At 35.2% G+C, this 25797-nt stretch overlaps 1 protein-coding gene across 3 annotated transcripts in view; it reads left to right on the forward strand.

Moving 5' to 3' along the window:
* The first annotated feature begins 539 nt into the window (after window positions 1–539).
* Window positions 540–25797, forward strand: part of Kcnh7 (potassium voltage-gated channel subfamily H member 7) — a 443919-nt gene continuing 418661 nt past the window's right edge. For 2 of the 3 annotated variants that reach the window (XM_028769229.1, XM_028769231.1), the window contains exons 1-2: window positions 540–834; window positions 2529–2759. In XM_028769229.1, the coding sequence (XP_028625062.1) occupies window positions 759–834; window positions 2529–2759 (307 nt within the window). In that variant the 5' untranslated portion in view covers window positions 540–758. The remainder of the gene's footprint in view (window positions 835–2528; window positions 2760–25797) is intronic. The other variant, XM_028769230.1, reaches the window with a different exon arrangement.

Below are 25797 nucleotides of genomic sequence, written 5' to 3' on the forward strand. Positions count from 1 at the left end.
TACCACAGTGTGAAGTGCTTAAGGATGGAGCCCTGTGGCTAGTGGCCGTGGAGATCACCTTCCCAGAGTACCTGTTTTATCACGGAGTTTTGGAGATTTCTTGGCTGCCTTCCGCTAAGGCACGCTTGAGTAACCCGAGCTGTGGCGGCGCCCAAGCTCCCAGGATAAAGGCTGTGTGTGTGTGTGTGTGTGTGTGTGTGTGTGTGTGTGTGTGTGTAGGGGGAGAGGGCGGGGACAGAAACGTCAACCCCCACCCTGCCTCCTTTTCTTTTTCCCCTTCCAGCAAAAGGCGCACAAGTCTTCCACCCTACCCCACCCCCGCCCACCAGCAATCCTTTGGGGCTCTGGGCAACAGCCAGGTTAAGCCCATTTGCACTGAGAAATTGGCGCTGTTTGGAAGAAGAGAAACAGATCGATTGCCCTTGTGACTCCCCGCCCCGCCACCCCGGCCCAGCCCGCCCCCCGCGTTCCTCGGCCCTCCCCCGCCGCCTCCCGCACCCCGCCTCCTCCCCTCCCCGCCCCCAAGCCTCTCACTCGACGCAGGCCGGTGCGAGGCCCCCTCCGGAAGGTGAGCGGGATGGATTGGACTTCGGCGGGGAACGCGGGTGTCTCGAAGTGGTGCTAATGGGAAGAGATTTCTGCTCCCCAAAGAAGATGCGCTGCCACAAAGAGAGGCTTGCGCGCCGGCCTGGGCTCTAGCCCGGGAGACATCCCGGGAGAACTCCGAGCTCGGAGCGCTCGGCGAAGACCCGGGCAACATGCCTGTTCGCAGGGGGCATGTGGCACCGCAAAACACCTTTCTGGGGACCATCATACGGAAATTTGAAGGGCAGAGTAAGTTCGGTTTTTTCTCTCCTGTCGCTCGCTTTCGGCTTTGGTAGAGCACTTGGCGTCCGTCGCTTCCAAGCTAGAGGGATGGACAACTCCAGGCAGTCAAGTTAGAGGCTGGGAAAGCCAGGCAGGCAGTTCGGATGGAGGCAGGAGTGTTCTCTCTCTAATATTAATTTGGATTTACATTTTATATTATGGACTCCATTGCACAAGGCAATTTGATCCTCCTCTCCCACTGCTCCATTATCTGCCTTGCTACTTCATGCCCTACTAGTCTACTACCTTAAAGGGAACGTGCTGGCATAACATGGGCTTGTATTATAAAGCTCTTTCTGTGGCAGACTTTTTAAAGTCAGGAGCAGAGCTGACTATAGGCTCGGAACAAGAACATGTAAATGGTAGTAGCGATGCAAATGGCTATGCAAACTGTTTTCTCCTGGTAAACTGCTGGGCTGTGGAATGTCAAGGATGCTTGCTTGATGGTAGTTGGCTCTTAAAACTGAACTTTGTACGGAAACTGAAAATAGACGCAAAAGAATAATTTGGTGAGCAGTGAACTGGTTTGAGTGCAAGCATCTCACTACTGAAAAACCATATCTATGTCTCTTTGTCGCTCCCCTAAGGTGTAAAAATTTAAAAAAAAACGAAGGGCAGTTCGTAAATCCCGCAGAGACTGAATGTAGAAAAAATTATATGTACCCATATAAGCAAACCACCAGGGATTATTTTCTATAAATATAATAATTTAAAATCCTGTAGTTGTCCATTTATATTCCGCACTAAATCTACCTCAGCATGCATTATGTTGTATGTTTTATATGTTTTTCCAGTACTGCATTTAGTGATGTGAAGATCTGTTACCTGTGAACAGCATTAACTTCTCTACTTTGCTCCATAGTCTTTCTGCAAATAGCAAATATAACTTGTTATCATACCTAATATGATTTGTATTAAAATATCTACTATTACACAAAATTGTAGCTTGTTCCAAACAGAAAGTTTGAAAACTGTGTTATCATTATTCAAACACCATATTGTGTAATTTTTTTATCTTTTGGGATTGAACGTTATGAAAGTGTGAAGCTTTACATTATTTATTGTTAATAAATGTGGAGTCATTTCATTGCTAAAGATAATTGTCTTAAAAAATAAAAGCATAAAAATACAACCATATGCCTTCCTTTCAGAAATCAAGTAAAACCAAATCTAAGAATAAGTACTTTGAGAAAGTTGCATTCTAAGGTCCAATCAAAGTTGAAGTGAGAAACCTGGCAGTTCCAGAGTATTTTAATTTTCTGGCTTAAAAATTTTTTATCATTCAACTAAATGACATTCTTGAATTATCCATTGGCAAGCTGCTTATCTGTCTGTCCACCAGGACCCCTTGGGACTCAAAGAGCCTGAGAACAACTTGGAAATTTCTGTTCTTTCAATTGAAGAGTAATTCTCTTAATTTCTTGTATTAAATTACATAGTGCCACCAATCTCACATTTGAAGTTTGTAGAGGGGTGTGTGTGTGTGTGTGTGTGTGTGTGTGTGTGTGTGACTTTTGTAATTCTCTTGGAAAGGTCTAAGTGATTAGCATTTTGGGGAAGCCACTGCATTTCAGACCCTCGTTATGCAACAAATTGCTTTAGTGTTTGTGAGAATCTTTTGGAAGATTTTAAAAAGATGTCTTACCATCTTCTTGTTGCAGATAAAAAATTTATCATTGCAAATGCCAGAGTTCAGAACTGTGCCATCATCTACTGCAATGATGGCTTCTGTGAGATGACGGGTTTCTCCAGGCCAGATGTCATGCAGAAGCCGTGCACCTGCGACTTTCTCCATGGGCCTGAGACCAAGAGGCATGATATTGCCCAGATTGCCCAGGCGCTGCTGGGGTCGGAGGAAAGGAAGGTGGAGGTCACCTACTATCACAAGAATGGTAATGTGGCCCAGCTAGGCTTCTTCTATCTGCTTCCCTTGAAGTGAAATTCTGATGATCGAAAGTTCATATGCAGACAGAACCTCATATAATTAATTGTAGATGGATTTTTTTAATGTAAAGTGTTAGTATCCAAGAAGTAAGAAGGTTCTTATTTGACCAGTAGGAAAGATACCTTCTTTGTGTAAGCATACCTTGTTTGAACTCTGTAGAGATGCAGTAACTTAATGTTACTAAGGACAAAAATGCCTTAAGTCATCCCTGACTCTATTTGAAGGAGTGGTGTGAGGATGAATAACTCACTGTTTGCATTTTTTCCATGCATAGTGTGAGAGGGTACATGTTATCTGCCTGCAGTTAAATATATTACCAAGGTCTTTATTGAAACAGCATAATCTGAAATGAAAAGTGGCACAGTGATGAATGTATCTTGGCTTTTCAAGTGTTGGTTGTTGGTACTTTTTGTTTCTTTTATCTGTTTTTAGAGAAGATTAGTTATAGTTTATAAAAACCTCTACAACTGAGCAACTAATCTTGGTTCCATACAGTTTTTATAAAATAAGGTATATAGAAGACATTACTTGTAAGAAATACAGAAAAGGAGCTGTGAATATGCAGTTATTAATATTCACTTGTTACACTGTTATTAATATTCAAAGATAAGATGATTATTTCAAGTTCAAGGATATACTACCTTCTTATAGCCTTTCCCTGAGTACAATGTGCATACATTTACACTGTAACACACACACACACACACATACAAACACACATTCATGTGCATACACATGCATGCATGCACACACTCACACATATATTCAGATATAGATAACTGATTATAAATAGGTTACTCTATATGAATACTCACATTATTCACTTTAAGGTATATAGTCTCACATGTGCACATGTAAATTACCAATCTAATAAAACATTTGTAGAAAACAAGTAGATTGTAGTTTATTTTGCCAATATTGCATCATCTATTTCTCTCTGTTTTATTTACAAAAATTAATGAGGCTGAGGAGAATCTGCTCAGATTTTGAGAAATCCTTAAGTTTGGCAATGTGTGCCATCCTATAGGCTACACCATATTATGACTCATTATTTGAAAACTACAGAGAAAACAATAGCAAAAGAAAGGTTAATTCTTTGTCTTATTATTTTTTTGTAATTAAATGTTTCACAGTAAGAAATGTACAGTTCTTAATTACTGGATTTATTCCATTGTTTGAACTTGAACTTGAGTGGGAGTTGCAACCAAGTATTACTGGAAAGACAGGTTTGTATAACTTTGTATTGCTTCAGAATGAAAGCAATTATATGATTATCGAAGAGCACAAAGCTTGTTTTTTCAGTTCTTCCCTGTTTATTCTTATTTTCTGATCAGTAGGATTGTGTATTCTAAATAGCCCAATTGCTCTATTGTCTAGTAATATTGCTGTACCGAGGCTATCATAAAGCACTGCACCTCACCACTTTTGCCTATTTTATGCCAAGAAATCAGATTTTTGAAATTGTAAGAATTACTTTGAAATGTAAATTGTTTCTTCTCTAATTGTACCAGATGATGTTGACATGGTCTACATTGTGGTTGCTTAAGGCATGGAGAACGGGTAATTGTTATTATATTATCAAGATTGCTTCAGAATGTTTTCAACATACAAAAAATTAAAATACCCAGTTAGGTACTAAGTACATTTTTGGTTTTAAATAAAAGTTACATCTATTATATTGTAACTAAAATGTGAAATTTTGGAAACTCATTAGTTCATTCATTATAACTAAAAAATGAGCTCAGAACAATTTTCAAGAGAAATTTTATATCTAAGTACAAACCTGTTGTTTACAAAGTCTATAGTAAAAATGTCAGATGCATTGGCCTTGTAAATATGTCTAAATTGTTTGCTTAGCTATATGAATTTTGAAGATAGAGAGAGAGGAAGAGGGAGAGGGAGAGGGAGAGGGAGAGGGAGAGGGAGAGGGAGAGGGAAAAATTTGTACAAGGAATCTTTGTTTGGAAGCTTGTGAAAGTATAGATATGTCATTTCTTTCATTCAAATTTGGTCTTTATTGATGTGTTTCAAGTGTAACACACTTCTAAGTAGCAGGGCATCTTTAGTGTTAGTAAGAAATTGTCTATTTAGCTTTACTTAGTATAGGAAATAAATAGATGAACTCAGTTTTTTGTTTGTTTGTTTTTCAAGGAAAAGTTAGTAAGTCCAATCTCCTTGGAGACTGTTAAGATACAGTTACACTTCCCTACTTTGGATGCAATAAACTAGTAGTTGGCTTACTCTTGAGAGTTTGTTGATTTATTCACATGACAGTGATAAAATCAGTGAAGGCTTATGAGATCCAAATGCTCTGATAGTCTCACCTCTTATTGACCTACTGCAGACCACTTTATATTTATAAAAGCAGAGAGATAGAAAGAAAAAAAATCAGAAACATTTTCATTGGTTTGTTTCTTAAAGTTTCCTTAATGCCTTTTAACTGAGGCCATTTACTTTGACCACTTGTTTTCTTAATTCTTGATTCTATTCAGTAGATGGTTCCTTTTCTTATTATTAATTCAACAGCTCAATCTAATATATATATATATATATATATATATATATATATATATATATATATACATAATGAGAAAGTTAGGAACTATTTCTATTTCTATATTCTGTGTTTTCCATTCATTCATGATGGATCAACAAAACTACTTTTAAGCATCACAATATCTGAGGAGCAAATCATTATTTCTGAAAGCTTTTTTTTTTTTTTAGAAGTGGCACATTGGTGTGCTGAGCATGGGAAGCCAGAAAAGTATTAGCTTGTCCCAGTGGAAGCACCATGTGCTGCATAGTTCGGGGAGAAGCAGCACTTCCTACCTTGCTCAGTCTGTGACTGTTCTAGGTAGAGTAGAGCTTGCTGTTTACAAGAATATCAATTCTTAAAAACCCACTTATCTGAAGTAGAAGCACTTGACAGCTCTTCCTTTGAGAGTTCTATTTTACAGTTTAAGTCATTATTGCATAAATCATTCTTGGCAGCTCTGAATGTTGCTTGAGGTGATAAAGCTGTAAATCTTTTGACACGAAACTCTAATTATATAAAACTATAATTACACAGAGGCTTATATAAGGGTGGGCATGTATTTTAATACTGTGATACCAATACCTTCATGTTTAAACAACATACCTTGAAATGGGGTTGTGATTGGGAACCAGAAAAAGTTATTTATTCTCTTGTTTGGCTTGTAGGTGATGGAATAAGAAATATGGAACAACATCTTAATTGGCTCTACTTTAATTTACTTGCTTGCCTGGATTTTGGTGCATCCCATCATAGAAATACCTCACTGAGCACTCTACAACCTTCTATCTCTATTTAAGTGTATAGTACAAGTCACTAAGCAACTTTAAAAATATGGAAAAACAAAGTAAATTTCATTTAAAAAAAATGGATCCTATGATTTCAGCATTAAGATTCTAGATGCAGTACAGTCACAATTTTATCAACCAATCAGTATTATATGTAGTTGCCTTTCTTGTCTTTATGCTGCTTTTCAGTAATTGGAGAATAGGAAGTAGCTAAGGACAGTCTTCAACTGATCGCTTCAGAGCTCCAGAGGCAATGTTTAATTCCACGGAAGTTGAAAATGACCTTTGATTTGTTAACATTAAGTTTCTCTTCCCTGAAAGCTACACAGAAAGACCTAAAAGGTTTTGTTCTACAAGTATGAGTGAAGGTGCCTCCTGGGATTTACCTCTCTCTTAGGTGATATATTAATTTCAGGTACATAGAGGACAATGTGGTCTATGATTTGAGGTTATTTATATGACAGATCAATGAACGTTTACCGGCAATTTCCAAACCAAATATGCTTCCAAGAAGTTGTTTATAAACAAAGAAAAATATAGAAAGGAACCTTATGACATTTAGAGTCAGTTACTACTATGTTTTCCATAATTTTAAAATAGCCATTAATGTATACTTTCTAATCATACTTTGTCACTTGCACACTATAATGACGTCTTAAGGAAGCAATGAGGTTTAGTTAAAATTTTAGTCATATGAAATAACTATTATAATAGCTTTACATAAGCTTTATGCACATAATATATTCGGCTCTTCTAATTCTTGGATTGTGTAGTAGAGATGCAGATGGTGGTTTTAAATACAGAAATAGAAATATAGTTTGTGTGTGTGTGATTCAAGCAACAGGAAAGTTTTCCAAGGAGTGTGTTGCCTGGGTTTTCTTTCACTGTCTCTCTCTTGAATTCTCTATAGTTTTTCCCTTAAGGTATTGTTATAGCTGAGATTCTAAAATTCATTTTCTTTCACAAATCTAGTTTTTCCTTAACAACTCATGTCTTCTGGAATTTATATTTGATCCGTTTTATCTCTTCGTAAAATAACCATTCTGAAAAGGTAGTCCTCCCACAGTTGAAAATCTTAATTTCATTATTGTCTTGTATGAAACCAAAAGATCCTGAAGATAGGAAAGGTCTGATCCTAGCTTGGTACTGCATCCTCCAGCTCTATATTCCTGATCACTGGTGCCAAAAGGTACAATCTTTTCAACTGGCATGCCTGAGAAATGACTTCTTGGTTATTTTTATTGATTTCAAGGGACAGAGTAGGATAGTCAGAGCAGCTTGCTTTTCTGCTGAACTCGGAGGGGGTTGTGTTTGCTCTGCTCTCAGTTTTGGTTATTTGTTATAAATAGGTACTAGGTCTGTCGCAGTCAGCTTCTGAGGGAATCCTAGGATAGTTGAGTTCATGGAGGTGGTGTGTGTAGTGTGGAGCACTGAGATGAGCTAGTCACATTGCCATTTGATTCAGAAGCCAGAAAATCATTTCTATTTTTTTTTCTTCTACCTACCTGGTCAACAACTATCTCACAGTACTTTTGCTGCTTCTCCATTCACTGTCAAGTCCTTTGATTAAAGTCTACATGACCCACTTTTGGAAGCATGAAAGTATTGTTTCCCCTCTCTGCAATCTTCCTCTCACATTGCCATCAGAGGGCTGTTGCTGAAACATCACGCTGATGATTTAGTGAAATTAAGAATCACTCTAAGTGAATTTTATGCCTTAAATAAAGGACATAATTTCATAAAATATGTGCCCTAATATCCATCCTTTACAGAAAGAACACTGAGATGAGAGAAACTGAGTCATTTGTCAGATCCCAGTGTTCAAAACTGATGATGGGTTCCAAGCTCCTAGCAGCTTTTCCTCAGTGTGCAGTGCACCTATGCAAGACCATGATTCTAAACTTATACTCACTAAAACTCCCAGGATAAAGTTTATCACTCCCTTTCAGTGTTCTTGGTAGCCTTCAGAATCAAATTTACTTGGGTTTTCAAGTGGAAAATATGTACATAAAACAAGGTAAGTTTTAATCTCTAATATCAAGGTTAATTTGCCCAACTTTGCCTTCCTGTTCCCTTAATTTTCTTTTCTCATACATATTATAAAATAACATCTCATTTTTAAAACTAAATATCCTGGCCAAAATAATATCTGTGACATGGTTTCTTGTCTGTAATGTGTTCAGTGAAGATCAGTTAGTTGGGTTAATTCGCAAGGTTGTTTCTCCTACAAATTTCATACTTCAAACATATTTGATTAATGCAAAGTATATATATATATATATATATATATATATATATATATATATATATTGTAAGTTTTAATTTATGTATGTTTGAATATAGGTGTGTATGTATGTGTGTACCCAAAGTTAAGTGTAATCCTCAGACTATTTTCTCTTTGAGCTTTCCCTCCATTTCTGGCCTTCTGTTCAAATTTATGTCACAGACCTTCTGAAGAAGGAAGAAAAGGCATTTTTCTGATGTTATTCCTGATTGCCTTCAGAATTCACTTCACTGAATGCCTAGCTGTTTGGTTCTTGATTCCAGTATAAATTATGGAGTAGGTTACATCATACTATAAGTTATGGTCATTAAATTTATATATTTTCTGAACACAATCATAAAATATTAAGTCTTCCTGATTTATGAACTCAAAAATGTGGACCTATGCTGGCCACAAGTGTGTCCTTAATAAATATACTTTGAATAATGAATATAGGCTAAAAACTAATACCATAAAGTCATAAAAGTTGAAAATTTTACTGGTAGGCAAAGTGTGATATTTTGGTTTATCACATATAGCATAATCTTCAGGGTATTTTTTCCTTAATTTATTAATGATCATATGACTTTGCTTAATACTTTAAGAATTAAATCTGCTTTTTAATTTATAACTATATAAATAACAAATAATGAAGGAATAGTAAAGAAAATATTTATCAGAAATTATTCCCAAATTACTGTAGATGTCAATCACTTGCCACCAGTCAATGACTCAATATTGTCTCCAGCAATCTCTAATAGCCAAACACATAGATATCTTATGTAATTTTCTTTCTTGATTTCTTTTTTGTTTGGGACAGTATCTCTAATAACTACTTGTGTTACTCAATATTGGCATTTTATATGTGATTTATCACTATCATTCAGTATTTTTTTTTGTTTTCTTTTAAGACACAGGAAGGCATTGTAGCTCAGCCAGACTTGAAAATTGCTATTTAGCCTGGTTGCCCCCAAACTTGAAATCCTCCTGTCTCAACTTCATGAGTCCAGCACTCATGAGACTGTAGGGGTATACCACTACACCCAGTTCTGCTCAGTGTTTTATTGAGATTGACTAAAAGTAATGACACTTTGGTACTAATGTTATATAATACTGAATAGATAAGGTCCAAAAAATAATTATTAGTAATTTTTAGTCAGATTATTATTTTCTCTTTGTTAACTATGATGTCTGCATTTAGTTACAATGGTTACCTGCTGTGTCCTATTACTAAAAATTAAAGTTTCCACTTGGCGTACCTATGTTTCAAGAAAGCCTAGTATTATACTCCCATTGTCATTTCTGAACATTCTATAATATTGTCTTAATTGTAGTTGAAATAACAATGTACCATTTCTATAACAACTCAAGCATTTCTCAGGGCGCCCCTTGTGATCTCTTCCACTGGGGAAGCACTTCTTCTAATTGAAAAACTATGGTTTCTAGTCTTGGTAGAATACTTCATACTACTTTTTCCTTAGTGATTAAATCAGCAGTGGTGAGTACTGAATGGCCAGAGATTTGCAAGAAGGATAAAGGGAAAGGAGTAGTGATGATAGTTTGTGCAATTATTAGCTGTTTGAAAGATGCCTTCAAACTACAACATGTAGGTGTGTCAAGCAACTTGGGACACAGTGCTACATTTTGGTGAAGTTTTCTTCTGAAGTGATTGAGAAGAATTTGACACCACTGTAACAACATATGAATTTAAATCATATCTATTTGAAAAGCTCAATGTTTAATTCACACAAAGATTTATAATGAGTGAATAATTTTTATACAAGTTTCCATTTGCCTTTCTTGCACACATAAACATTTTCTACTTTCTCTGAGAAATCTTTATTAAACCAATATTTGATTTACATGCTAAAAGTTGATCTTTAGTGATGCAAGGTTTCAAATGAATGCATAGTGGATGTGCTTTACAGATATTAATTCAGGTGACCATCATATATGGGCTGAGGCCTTCTACCAAAATACAGTTTTCTTCAAATAACTAATATTTATTGAACTGAATTTCTGTGTCTAGTATTTCATACAAGTTGCTTTATTGCTTTACCATGGAAACACTGTGAGTCAATAGTATCATATTATTCCATTCCTCAAATTAGTTCATTTGTGATGAAGAGAAGTTAAGAAGTTATGAGCACACAGCAAGAGAACATGAGATTTACAGTCAGTTCTTGTCTTAGTTTATAAACTCTATTATACAACCTCTAAATAAGATGCTTTTATAGCCTACATACATTGATTTTACCTAATCATATTTGATTGGCTATGCATAGGATACATATAATATAGGTCTGATTCACACCAAAAGGAGTGGTTTCTCTATATTCAATTTAAACTTGATTTATTGAACAAATTTAATCTCTACCTTGTACTTTTAAGTTCAGTGGAATGTGGCTAGCTAGTGTAGGATTATAATCATTGTATAATTATGAGATTTACTCTCTTTTATTCTTAAATTTTTGTGAATTGTTAGAAATTGATTAGAAATAATATGCCAATTTAAACATTGGTATATCTTTTGTCTGGTAAGGTACCACCAAGGAGAAAATCCATACGCTAGGGTGCTCTTCTTTTCCTTTTCCATGAAATAAGTTTTTATTTTATGGAAAGATTATGCAAATTGTCAAAACCTACAATGGTTATTTAAAGAAAACGTTGAGTTTTCTTAAGTGTACAGTTTGTCGTTTGCTTGCAACACTCCCTTTTTTCTTCGTATTTAATCATGCCATACTCAGAAACTGCTTGTATCTGAATTCTTCACCTTAGTGACCCTCAGCATTCCTCCCTGCTGCCCACTGAGCTCTTTTGCCCTAGGATAACTCTCAGCAGCCCTTCCTTTACCCTTCAACACTTTCCTGTTTCTGAGGAAACTTCTGTACAGCATCAATCTCAGCTCATTTTAAAGGTGTTCTTTAAATCCCTTCAGGCACCTTTCCCACATCCTCTGACATTCCTTTCCATATCTCTATTAGTATAATTGTGAAATGAGATTTTAGTAATGTGATTCTAAATTGGCCCTTTCTACTCATTGTTTAACATTTTGAAAGCACTCATGGAATTACTTGTTAAGGACTAGAAGAAGTAGCACAAAAGTAGAAAATGATTTTAAGATAGTCCAGGCACAAACATTTCTGGTGAAGAAAATATTTGTAGCATTTTCAATGATCGCATCTACAAGAAGTCTCATTCATTCATTCATTCATTCATTCATTCTCTCTTTTAATTCCATATGCTACTCCTTTTGGCAAATGTGAGAAACATAACCGTAAGCAACTTCTACTGCTCAGGCAATTGATAATATTTGTAATATAATGATAATTTGGTAATGTTTGTTTACCTGGAATTCTCTAAAAATATACAAATTATTACCTTTCTTAATAAGCCTAAAAGGAGAAATATGAGTGGTCAGAGAAGGTTACTGTGTTTCAAATACCTATATTCTTAAGCAATTCTGTTCAGTACCCACAGGAAAATGAAAGTAAAAATTTGTCCGTGTGATTTTACACATTCATATGTAGTCTTCCATCTAAGCCTTCCTTGCATTTTCTCCAATTACTCATGATACAATAACAATAAAATCTCCCTTGAAATTGTGCTGAGCTCTCTTCTTGTGTCACTCCCACACAAGAAGTAGGCTCATCCTTATGCTGGTCTCACCAAATAGATAATTCTTCATTTTCTCCCTTTTTTCCTCTTTTCCTTTATTTCTTCATAAATCTTGTCAAATGGAGTAGTACTGTAAAGTCTGTGTCGTGTCAATAACGCATCACCAGTCATGCACTGAGACTTGAGGCTTTCGACACCTCAGCAAGCAACGATGTCATAGATTCCACTGCCTCATTGTACCTCCTTCCTTCTCCCTTTCTCTTTTCTCTGTGATTTAATTCCACTGGTTAAAAAAATAAAACAAAATAAAAAATACACACTCAAATGTAGAAAATAGAAACAGACATCTATAGCCATCAAACTAAGAGACATTAATTAATAAATGATGGCATGTATTGTCTGTGATTTTCTATTCAAATATGCTCCTGTGTGTGCATTATTTACAGGTGGTGTCCATTAAAACAAGGTCAGGAAAGCATTCTATGGATAGCTTGATCTCTTCCCTGTAAAATGTGTGATGAATCAAAGTATGTTGTGATGATTACATGTTTTCCCCAAAACAACATCCCCCAAATTATTGTGATATTCAATAAGTATTATATTACAGAGGACAGGATATTATCAAAACAGTTAAGAAATATTTTACAGTTTCTAGCTTTGTATAATTGTAAAAGCATACCAAGAAAATATTCATTCATCTTGCTTATGTGGAGTATTCCTGTATACATGTATTTCCAGAATTATAACTGTTGGATAAAACAATATATGTATCTAAAATGATGGATTCATGTTTGGTACTTCTACTGTATTTTATAGTCCAAAAGGGAATGTATTTTCTATAAATTTCTTGTGAATTTTTTTTTGGTCATCCCTTATGTTTGGTTAAACTAGTAAAAAAAACAATCTTAACTGATCATCAAATTTCAATCTCAAATATTTACTGAAGAACATATATTCAAAATACCAGAAGGAATCAGTTTTATTACTTACAGAAAATTGGTGCTGAATACTGTTATAAAGAGGTAGTAATGACAACTTACTGAATAGCTGATTGAGCTGGCTAGTAAATACCCCTTTTCATACCAGTATAATTCTTTCAAAAACTGCCAGTCACATACGTTTTATTTTAGTAATTTACTAAGAGATTTTGAAGCCTAAGACTAAAAAAAAGTAATATCAATTATTTGAATAATTTATCATTTAAACGTTAAAACATTCATAGAACTTTGTCAATCTTTCCTGTGAGATAAGTTGGCTTTTAATTGGCTTTTAGTATTTATTGTTGTGCATATAATATATGATGAAAATTTTGAGTATTGAAAGAGCTTTTCTCATAAAATATAGATTTTTACATAAAGAAATGTGGTCTTGCTGAGTTTAAAAAAATGTTGGCTGTACAAGGTAGTAAACTCACAGGAAATGAATAGGGTAACAAAAGTAAATTGCATCACATGTGATATGTGATATCAAATAATCAAATTGCACAGTAATGTGTAAGGAAAAAGCCAAGCAACAGGAACAACACTGTATTAGACAAACCACCAGCTTTATCCACATAATCCTACATAACTCACTATAAAGAAAACAAGGAAAGACCCTTGTCTCCTCAGCCCCATTCCTTAACCAACGTAAGCAGAACTCAGGCAGTTGGATCTAGTGAGCTGTGACTCAACGCTTAGGTCTTCCCTCCAGGTGTTCTCTATAATGAATGTCACTTATCCGAGGCTCAGTAGGATTTATGGTTTCCCAGATTGTTCTTCTTAAAATTGCTCCCTGAAAGAAGACATCCACAGAAAAGCCACTAATGATGTTCGAATCCAATGGTCCTATTAGCCAGCCTCCATTCAATTCAAAGTCTAAAACTGCATTACTCCTTTCTTCACAGTTCATGCTTCTAGAGTGAACAGAAGGTATGCTACTGAAATTTCATACCTAACCACACTCATTATTTCAAATGTATTCATTGCAATGCATGTACAATGTGAGTTACACAACATTTTATTTTAATTACTGACTCATTTGAAGATGCCAATAATTTTAATGATGAATTTCCTTTTGGCAAATACATCATATTAAAGAGTTGTTATTAGTCTTGGCATTTTGAAAATGTGAGCGATGCTTCTTCCGCTTTAAATATCTTCACCAAGGAAGAGTTTTATAATGTCGTCTTGATTTTTTTCCCATGCTAGAAAATAAATTTAAATGTCTGGGGAAGCTTCATCTCTATTACAGAAATAACAATTTCAAGTGTAAGATGATAGACAAAGTAATCACATAAGTACTTATTATGTGAGAGTTGAAAAATTGCTGATAAAATGTACTTTGAATGTGAAAAAATGAAGATGAAACACAATCCTTTAGATGGTGTTAGTTGTACAATGGAATACCTGGAACTACAACAAAAGGTATTTCAGGTACTGCATTTTCTTTTCACAGATCTTACATATACTCATCACTCCAAAAACAATTCAATAAATATGATACTTTTCATAGCAATGACAGATTAGTATAACTAAAGATTCCTTCATTTCTAATTCCATTGGTTGTGGACTAAAGTAATCCTCCCCAGCTCAGTTTAACAATAATGACAAAAGAGAATTTTGTCTTTTTAGATAAAATTCAGTTTTTAGATTTACATTCACATACAATAATATCTAGTTAAAAAGTTTAAAGTTTACAGTAAATTATTTCTGGCAATTTATATGTAGTTCTCTAATTTAGGGTAACTATATAGTAGACATTGTTTTAAGATTTTTAAATAATATTAACAACAATATTACTAATAGTTATAATTTATTGTTAAAAATATGCTACTACTTGTACAAACTGATGACATGAGATTTTTTTATTATAGATAACAGGGAAAGAACAATCAAAGAGATCTGGAAGAATCCAGAAGACAGAAAGGTACAAATGGACTGAACATGGCCAGAAGAGTGGCCATGGCCAGGGCTTCTTGTGAGAGAGGAAAAACAGCAGATAATACAATGTAGAGGAATTTTAATCCAGTAACATGGCTGCTCTGACCAGGGATCATGTCCAAAGACCTAGGTCTATGTGATCCAGCTGGGATGACACACCTTTAATTCTTCTGGCTGGAATATATCCACCCCCTTAGTACACACCTTTAATTCTAAACAATGAAGGTAAAGTTTGTTTGTAACAGAATGCAGCCATGATCCAAAATGACTTCTAATTGAGTAGGAGACAAAGTGATCGATCAGAGAAAGATGGGACAGAATGAATCAGAGATACAGTATACCAACAGACAGGGGGGAAAGGGCTATTTAAGAGCAGCATAGAGTCAGTCAGTTCAGTTGAGTTTGTGCAGTTCTTGCAATTCTTCTCAGTTCCTTGTTGGTCAGTTGAATTCAGTGTAGTGAAGTTGAGTTCAGTTGAGTTCAGTTTAGAGGCATGTTTTTACCAAGACAATTTTACAGAGACAAGCTAGACACAGGTGAAAGTAGAAGGAGCCAGAGAATGAGAAGGAGCCAGAAGATTAGAATAAATTGCCAGAGTTAGTTTGAGGACAAACAGAGTAAATCAGTGAAAATCAGAGGGAAACCACAGTTTGAATCAGTCATCTTGGAGAGGACTTTTGAGCCCTAAGATCTGAGTAGAGCCAGACAGCCAGAATTCTGAAAGAACTAGAAAGGGTGGGTTTGTTGACCAATTAGCTTCCTAGATGACAATTACTTCTGGTGAATAAACTCTGCTATAACAATAGAGAAAACCTGTGTTTTCCATGAGAGAAACAGAAGCACAGCATAGGGAAAAACAGAATAGCAGGCTTGTAAGGACACTGAGTAGCTGGAGAGAGGGGCGAGCTTGTGAGCTGGAGGGAGTTTAAGGTAGAGCAAGAGATGTAAGGAGCTGAAAGCTTAGCATGGACTTTGAAATATGTAACACATACTTGTGACACGGAGGGAGCCTGGAGGTGAGCATATGCTTTGATATGCTGATAGATAAGCCAGGCAGACAAATGTCTCTTCTCCCAGAAGTAAAAGAATGACTCCCTTTGGCAGATAGAAACCAGTTTCAAAAGTTCCTAGGGAATGCTGCCTTTTATCTGTCAGAAATCCTCCAACAGTCCAGGTTGACCTCATTTCTGGATATTTGGACTGCCTTTTGGAGTTCAGGGAATTGGGGTTTCCTTTGGACCTAACACTATCTCTTTTAAAATCTTTCCTTTAAAAACTTCCACCACACCTAAAGAAGTAGGTACTTTATAGTTTCCATTTTAAAGGCTGAAATCATGAAGTTGAGCTTGCTTTCTCAAGGCTATGGAGATTGTCCGGAACAACCACCATCTAAACATCTTGTGTCTTCTTCACTGGCATTAGAGACTACTTCTTCAGGATTCCAGTGCATACTGGTGACCACCTTAGATACCCAGCCTCATAGACTTGACAACCTATTGATTCTTGAAACTTCCTTTGGCAAACAGATATTGTTGGACTAGCTATACCACAGCCAATAAAATACACCCCCCACTATGTATACATATATATATATATATGTGTGTGTGTGTGTGTGTGTGTGTATGTGTGTGTGAATATAAAGTTATGATCCTGTAGAGAAACTTGACTAATATACAGATACTTTTACATTTTAATTTGGAGGCTTTTAGTCTTCACTTACATGTAATCATAAACACATAATTCTTGCTATGCAGGTTATAAGGTCCATCTATACTTTTCTGGAAGTATGAAGAGGAAAAGAGGTCCTTCCATTTCCCATTCACAGTAATGGTTAATAACAGTATAATATAATGTGACTATCTGATTATATATATCCTCTGAGGAGTTTTTACACAGAACAGCTTCAACATGCTATTTGTTTAAATCACCGCTCAAGTTAAAGTATAAAGCAAACTCTCTTAGCCCATCCAGAAATTGATTGGTCATTTACTTCTTTGATACAGTGCTAGTTTCTTGCCTGGATGATATAAAGAAAAGAAACTGTATAGATCATTTGGTATTGGATAACTAATTGGGTGTGCTACCCTGGGGAAGAAGGGTTAAAGCCTCCTGTTAGCATATCTACTGTACTGTCCTTGTTTACCTCAGATTTTGTCAGAGTTTATGGGTACGTCTTCTGACATTCCTATGAGACACAAAGAACCTCACAGCAAACTCCCTGATTCTTTGTTTCTTACAATCCTTTTGGTACCTATTCCCCAAAATGTACATACAAATAACATTTTAAAGATTGAATGTGTTATACTTATGTATTTAGGAATGCACACACGCACATACACACACACACACACACACACACACACACAATGTAGCAACAAATAATGAAGAAAGAAGCATGAATTTGAAAGATAGGCAGGGGTGTATATGGGAGGGTTTGGACCAAGGGAACAAAAGGGATGAATTATGTAATTATATTGAAATCTCAATAGATAAAGAAAAATAATTTCAAAGAAAGAACGTCCAGTTTCCTGTTACAGATTGTGGTGTCATGTGCCTAGCCTTAATTTTTTTGAACATGTGTGCATCAAAAGAACTTTCTACAACCACTGAAATTCCTCATCCATAATTCTATCAACAGAGAAATAAGAACCATGGCTATAATGGGTACCTCCAAAACGTTCATGTTTGAATTTATAAAATCACAACAATTCTTGACATCTTGTGAGTGGACTATAAGAGTAGACAGATACAACGTGAAAAGAAATTGAGTTAAAAACTCATGTAACACTGTCAAATTCAAGAGGGAATGCATAACCTAATCTGTGACTAAATAAAATATCTGAAAAAAGTTATGTCTTCAGTAAGTAAAAACTAGCATGAATTTTGTTAAATTATGCTATCCTTGGGATTTTAACCTAGAGATAAATGCCTTAATCATATTCTGGATAACTTGCTTTATTTTTAGTTTTCTTTTGAGCATGCTTATCCTGAAAGCATCAGCAGTTTAGGAAACTCAGGTTCTACCATTATTCTGCATAAGTAATCCTAGTAACTATATCCCTGATCCATTTTGAAGAAAACATCATCAACAGTGCTGTGCACACTCTGCTCACTCATTTCTAGTCCGGGATACAAAATAAGAAAGACAAATCACGTTTACAGCAGTGACGCAGACAAAATTGGAACATATCTACTTGTAAAAATATAAAGATCAGAATATCTTAACGCCATAGCTAATAGGACTATTTGACATTTTGAAACAGGATTCTTCTCAAAGTAAAAGGACAGTTATTGATAATAATAACAAAAGCCCGAGGAGATCCAGGATTAATATAAGCATACTGCATGTACACACTCTAACCACACCATGTATCTAGCTTCATTTAGCATGTTAAAAAAAGAGTGTACCATTATTATTTTGAATTTCATGATTTTTTTAAGGTTTTCCAATGCTATGAGTTGAAAAATGTAGCCTCCCATTCTTGCAATCCCTAAAATGCTTATTATGTAGCCAAAGACGGTATCTAGCAATCTGAAGAAATGAGTCAGAATTCCTCTAAAGAATGCATTGCACCTGCTGACCTCTTTGAAATAAGACTGCAACTGAATCCCTCTATAAATACCATGTTGACGGTTCTTAGTAAAGGGAATTAACCTTAACCATTCTGTGAACCATGGTGAGTCAGGAGAACAGCTATAGACTTAACGTAAAAAGATTGATTTCATTGTTGAATGCCAACACTCCATTAAAGGATATCTTCGACTTCCAAAGAATTTTTATCTGACTATTAAAGCGTGGGTTGTGCATGGTGTATGTGGCACCTTCTGTTTCCTTGGGGTCTACGCCAGGTCCTGACTGTGTTCATTATTAGCATTGTAACCTGTTGATAACACTGTTCTTGGAGTATAAAAGTTGTTGTGTGAAAGATGTGATTTAAGTAGGAGAAGAGTTCTCAGGATATTTGAGGCTAATGGCATGGAAGGAGAGAATTGTCTGCTTTCCAGGAAACACAATTAGGCATGAATTAACAAATTAATACTTTGCGATAGACAGTCGTGAGCTCACATAGAAATAAATCTCTTCAAATTTCAAGAGGAAAGTAGAAGCATCAAAAAACCTAAATGAGATCAAATGAAATGGCTTTTCAAAGGCATGTTACACTAAAGTGGTTGGGCTAGAATTATGATATTTGTGTTTATGTAGTGTCCATTAAAAGCAATCAACAAACAAAAAGATTATCTTTGTGACAATTGTAGTGAAACACAAATTTAACTTCTCAGTTACAATCCAAAATAAAGAAAGGAAATCTCTGTGAATTGCAATAGTTACCAATATTTCACCCTGTCTTCTAGATTCCACTGACTTTTCTTTTTAAATTGGCCTTGGTTGTTGAAAACACTTTATGTACTGGAAAAGTTACCTAAAGAATGTGAAGAAAATAAATGGATACCTGAGAAGTTGTAGCTTCCTAACATCTAATTTTCTGTTTATTTAAGGAATGCCTTTGACTTGATGTTTGTTAAATAATAAACAAAACAAAAAATTAAAAAAAAACCAAAGGACTGACTAAATACATTACAACATTTTCATAATGTTAGGATATGGGAATTGCATTATGTGGACTGTCAATTTTCTAGCTCAAAATTGTTTGCATATTAATGAGCTAAAATGTGGCAGAAAAAACAATAGTCATACTTGCAGTCAGGATTATTTTTAATTTTGCATCCTTTCCTGAAAATGTACCATAAAAGAAAACTGCATAACATTCATATTTCTTCACTTTTTTGTGCAGATATTATCCTATTTTTAAGCAAAGAAATGAAAATTCAGAGGTTACCAAAACATGTTGTAATTAAAACAGAATTTACCATTATTTTCAAATAGCAACAGACAAGACATTGGGCAATTACAGGACTGGATAATACACATATTTAACTTTGCTATTATCAGTTCAATTAGAAGTCTTTAGAAACTACATATACCTACAGAGGAGATACCAAAAAAACCCAAACAAACACACAAACAAACAAACAAACAAAAATCAAAACCAAAACAGAAAACAAAATAAAACAAACAAAAAACAGGTGATTAAACTACTGTGAACTGTTACATTAGCTTTTCTTTCTCCACATTGGTTTTGCTTATGTGTGTGTACATTGTTTTCTTTTTAATTGTTTACTATTTTGATGAGCTGATTAAATTTACGAACAAATGCTAACCTCTCTCATCCTTAAATAGATTAATATTTTATCTGTTAATAATAACAAAATTAGCGCTTCTAGCTACTCCTTCAAATGAGATATTTTTTACATTGAGACAATCATACTATAGGATCTACCTTTAAATTTTGCAATCCATTCATATATAATACTTAAAAACATTTGCTTTTTACAATAGAGGATTAAATTTGTATCACATATTACTATTTATTGAAGTGTGCTCTTTGTTTTCTTGAACCTCAGCTGTTCTTGAATTCCACGAGGCTGAGGTGCTGATCTTTAAGGAAATAGGCTCACTGAGCAACAGAATGTGTGCTGTGGATTCTTTTAAAGAATCTTCATGGCTTGATTCATCCTCTAAGGTTTTTACTATTTTTATAAATGATGTCATCCTTTTTTGCTGAGTATTTCCTGAAGTACCTGAGATCAATGTTGCCTATTATTGAAAATTTGTGTGAATCATAACTTCTTATGTTATTTTTAAAATGTTTTATCATAAAATTGAAAACAAGCAACTTAAAATACCTTCTTAAGTGACATCAGTAGAATATATTGAACCAAAATATGCATGGTTTCAGTAGTAAAATAAATATTAATCAATTTAGAGCAGCTAATATCAAGCCAAACAAAAGGGAAGTTGGCCCAAATTCACAAACAGAAAGTTCCAATATTGGAATGGTGTCCAGTGATCTTTAAACCTAGACAAAGTGATGGGAGACTCAAATTTCCATAGACATAAAAATTTCAATGGAAGGAAAACAGATTTGGAATATCTGAGTTAGAACGAGAAAGAAGAACAAAGTTTGTGGGGCTGCTATTGTAAGGATTGTTATAATGCTGTACTAATTGTGACAGTGTGGTATCTGTAATGATGTGGATAATCTAGTCAATGGGCAGAGTACATTATCAGATATTCAGGAATATAGCGAATTGATAACAGCATCAAAGTAATTAAATAGAAAACACAAGTCATTTCTACCATAATTTCTGCAGAGGCATATATGGGAAAATATTAGATCATGATGCTTGGCGTTTTACTATGCAAATAAATTATTAATTTGAGTTAAAATTTGAACATGAGGAGCTAAAATTATAAACTACTAGGATAAATATAAAACGTCTTCATAGTTCTGAAAGATAATGATTTTTTTTTATCTTTACTCTTTAGGCTACTAAACATGAAAATAATAAAGAGTTGGACATGTTCAAATTTAAAAATTTATTCATTTCAGAAACATTTAATTGAAACCATTCAGCTAAACTGGATCCTAATCTTAAGTCAGCAGGACAAAAATAAAGAAGAATGAACTTTTAAAAAGAAAAGAAATTTGCTAGATACGGTATGCAGGATGGCATGTTACACAGGAAGCAAACAGATGGATTGTGAATTTGAGGCCAGTGTGGGCTACAATGTAAAATTTTACCTCAAAATGTATACTTTTTGTTTCAAAAAATGTTTTTAATTTTATTTAATCTTTTTTTACACTCCAGATTTTCTCCCCTTCCACATCCACCCTCTGACTGTTCCATATCCCATACATCCTCTCCCCACTCCCCCGAGTCTCCATGAGGATGTCCCCACCCCCCCACCCACCCCCCCACACCAGACCTTCCCACTCCCTGGGCCCTCCAGCCTCTTGAGGGTTAGGTGCATCTTCATGTTGCACACTGACTCAACAAGGCACTAAGTTTGCTCCCTACCATTACAAATAAAAAGTGAAATAAAACAAACAACAACAAAAAAAGTCACAAGCTGAGAGAAAACATTTTATACATTTATTCATCAGCAAGGGAATTATACCTTTTAATATGAGTATATTAGTATATCATATAATATTGTATGGAATATATTAGCAAGTGCTTTATGTCCCTAATTGGAAATAGAAAGATATACAACAGAAATAAAAAATTTAGAGATTTTAAGAACAACATATTTTAGCTAGTAAGCATATGAAAGTAAAAACACAGCTACAACATAGCAAAGGAAGGAATTGAAGAGGTGGCTCAGCAGTGTAGAGCACTGGTTGCTCTCCCAGAAGACTGAGGCCTGAGTACCAGCAAACTCCATTGTTGGTAACAGCCATCTCTCTTTTCTGGCCTTCATAGGCACTAGACACACAAGTGGGATACAGACATTTATGCAGCCAAGACACCCATCCACATGAAATAATAAGTACATATCTTCAAAAGTAAGATATTTAGGATCCACTAGAATAAAAAAAGGGGACACTATGAAATGCCAGTGAGACTGGGGGTTCCTAGAGACACTTTTATGCTGTAATGAGTTGATTATTGCAGAAACTCTTTAGCATTTCAATGAAGTTAAATATCTTATAGTCGTCTTTTAGATTCATCTAATGAAAGTGAATGTATGTAACACTTATGTTCATTACAGATTTCATTATAGCCCGAATATGTAAATCAGCAAAAAGTCCATCATAGGTAAATAAGTTATGACAAAAGTGTAGAATAGTACAATAATATTAAACAATAATAAACTACTGATACTTCGTACGTAATTATCAAAAATAAGTTCAGTGTTATTAGGAAACACAAACAAACAAAACTCAAACATTTTTCAAAAGGTGTTGCTGCTGTGTGGGGTAAGGAAAAACAAGAATACATATTACAGAGCTCTGATTACATAAAGCTTAAGATTAAGAAGAACAAAACTGTAATGATAGCAAAAGAAAACATGATTAATCTGTATGGTGGAAGGTACAGGCAGCCATCAACGGAACATCCTGGGATGTCAGAAGCTGACTGATCTAGTTTATAATCTGACTGGAATGTTGACATTCTGAATACACATACACACTCACACACACTCACACACTCACACTCACACACACACACACTCATACACACACACTCACATTCACACACTCACACACATGCATACACACACTCATATACTCACACACACACTCACACACACACACTCACACACACGCACATATACACTCATATACTCACACACACACACGCACACACTCCCACACATGCACATATACACTCACACACTCACACACATGCACACACTCACACACACGCACATACACACATACACACTCGTACACACACGCACACATTCACCAGTTACTTATTTCTGGGCTGTAGTAGATAGACTTTTCTTCAATTTAATAAAGTCATCATTTGCTTGCAGAATCAGGCTATCTTTAATTATACAATCATGACACGAAATCCAGTAAGGAAAATTCAATTCTGTGCAGGATACAATTAGCTTTCATCCAGTATGCAATTGCTTTGAGCTTTCATGACAGTCTGTGCTTTATTTTCTTTGTTGTTGTTATTTTGCTTATTTTTTAAGGTTAAAAGTTTATGCTGATTTAAAAACCAGGATTTGTTTCCATAGTTTATAAACATAGTGCACTCTATTGATCAACAAGTTGTTTTGTAATTCTCCCTTGTACCAGTTTGGAATTTAATAAAGGCTCCAAGGAGCCATCTCAATTCTTTATACCTATTTAGTATTCATTCTTACCCCTTGCACCCGTGGTGAGTCATAACCTGAATCCAATATTCATTCTTTTAAAACTATCTAAACCAACTGGATTTAATTCTTTCCTGGGTTAGTAAATGGTATGTTTTTCAGGGGCTCGATTCTTATTCATAAGTGGCAAATGGGTCTTTAGTAATACATGAGTCCTTCAGGGAAGGGTACTTCCTATTGCTTTCTTCTTGTAGTTTTCAAGATTATATTATAGCAAAGGGCAGAAATGACCAGTTTAATGAAAGTGAATTTTTCTTTGATGCAGATCAAAAGAATTCAACTATAGTAAAGCATAGTCAGCAAAGGAAGAAAACTAGTCCGTTAGGAATGTAGAACCAATTTCTAAGTAAGGTTGTTAACTTCTGGGGAATTGAGGTTCCGGATATATTTGGGTATGTACTTCAGGAAATGCATACACATTACTCCTGTGGTCATCACAATCTTCAAACCCAGAATGGCTGACATTCCATGAAGAGAGAAACAAACATGATTAAATGATTAAATACACAGTTAAACTTGGATTAATATGTTGTTATCAAATAATCAGAAGATATATATATATATATATATGGCACATAAAGTTATTCTTTACTATTAAAGCAGACTTAGGAATGTTAAACAATGTTTTCTTTTTTTTATTTTAAGGATTACATCAATTCTTCTTTACTTTCTTCTGTGACATCCTGGAAATTTCTTGACTTTCTGTTTGTTATCTCTCACTATTCCAAATGTGTGTTTCTTACTTTCATTAATTTACTTTTAGTAATTTCAAGATTATCTCAAAACCACTTATAAAACCAAGTGCACACCCAAGTGCATCACCTCTAAGGCTCTCCTGATGACGGGGTATTTGCTCACACCCATGGCAGCTAGAGCTTCAGTTATGTGCTGATTGTGCTATTATAAGCCACCAGCACTGAGTGAACAAAGAAGTGTATCTTTCTTGCAAGAATCATTTATCTCATATTTAAGATATCACCATTCTGATTACATCTATCTGCTTGGATAAGTTTCACTAGTTTAAATTGTTGTTTTTACTGTAAAAATTGTGTTCTTCCGATTATGACCTGAATTGGTATGTTTAGATATTTTGGATGCTTAAATATATATTCTCTCCTTTAATTGCTTTTCTCTATTGTATTGCTAGTCACTCAACTTAGAACTAACCCTAATACCTGCTTGTAATTAAACTGATATAATAGTAGATTGGGAAAAGTTTTTTTAAAATTCTTTTCTTATTTTTTATTAGTATTACTATTATTTATTTTTTAAAATCAAATCATAATTTACTTATTCACTCAGGAGTTATAAACACAAAAAAGCAGGATGTGGGGAAGGGGTTGACACTGGAGCATGGGTGTTCAGGGGGAGTACAGATATCTGGGTGAAGATTCAGGGAACAGGTCACTATGACTCTGCCTATGATTCGCTAGTCCTTATCTAAGTTGTTATTATCTGCCAAGGCTACCTATTTACAAGGTCTATGACTACTCAGGCTGGTAAATATCCACAAAAGCTGCCTGTTTACAATAGTTTATAGCCATCTGTTTCAATATTTTTCCACAGAGACTTAAGACTTCGTGTTAGTATACATGTATGACAAGCCTATTACTGATTTTAGGCCTATGACTGATTTTAGGCCTTCATTGTGTAAGCAGGGCTTCTCTAGGTATAGAAGGGCTATGGCGATTATAATCTTGTGAAGGCAGGGATAGAGGCCTGACCTCCAGTAACTGAAGGGGACTTTGTAATGGCTCCGGTCCCCTGTCTTTTTCCAGTGAGGCATGAGGGCCATACCCATCCCGATGTCTTTTTTCTGGAGAGGGAATATTTTGACATCAACCCCTATGCAGTCAGGCTTGTCCCTCAGGGAACCCAGAGAGATATTTTTAACTTTTATTTATATTCCCTTGCAGTGCTTAGCCTCGCAGCCTAAGCAAGAATTCAGATCGCCAGTCAGAGGGGGTTCTGGGTGGCCCCTCTCTGCTTGCTCTAGAGACAGAAGTCCCCCCTTTTAGGTTGGGTGGAGATGAGTTTTGGGAACACTCTGTATAAAGTAACAACCGCATCTTGAGTCTCGTGGTCCTCCATAGTTAACTTATGATTATGTATCTGAATAGGTTTTGCT

This window comes from Grammomys surdaster, unplaced genomic scaffold (assembly GCF_004785775.1).
Source record: "Grammomys surdaster isolate TR1022 unplaced genomic scaffold, NIH_TR_1.0 191, whole genome shotgun sequence".
NCBI lineage: Eukaryota > Metazoa > Chordata > Mammalia > Rodentia > Muridae > Grammomys > Grammomys surdaster.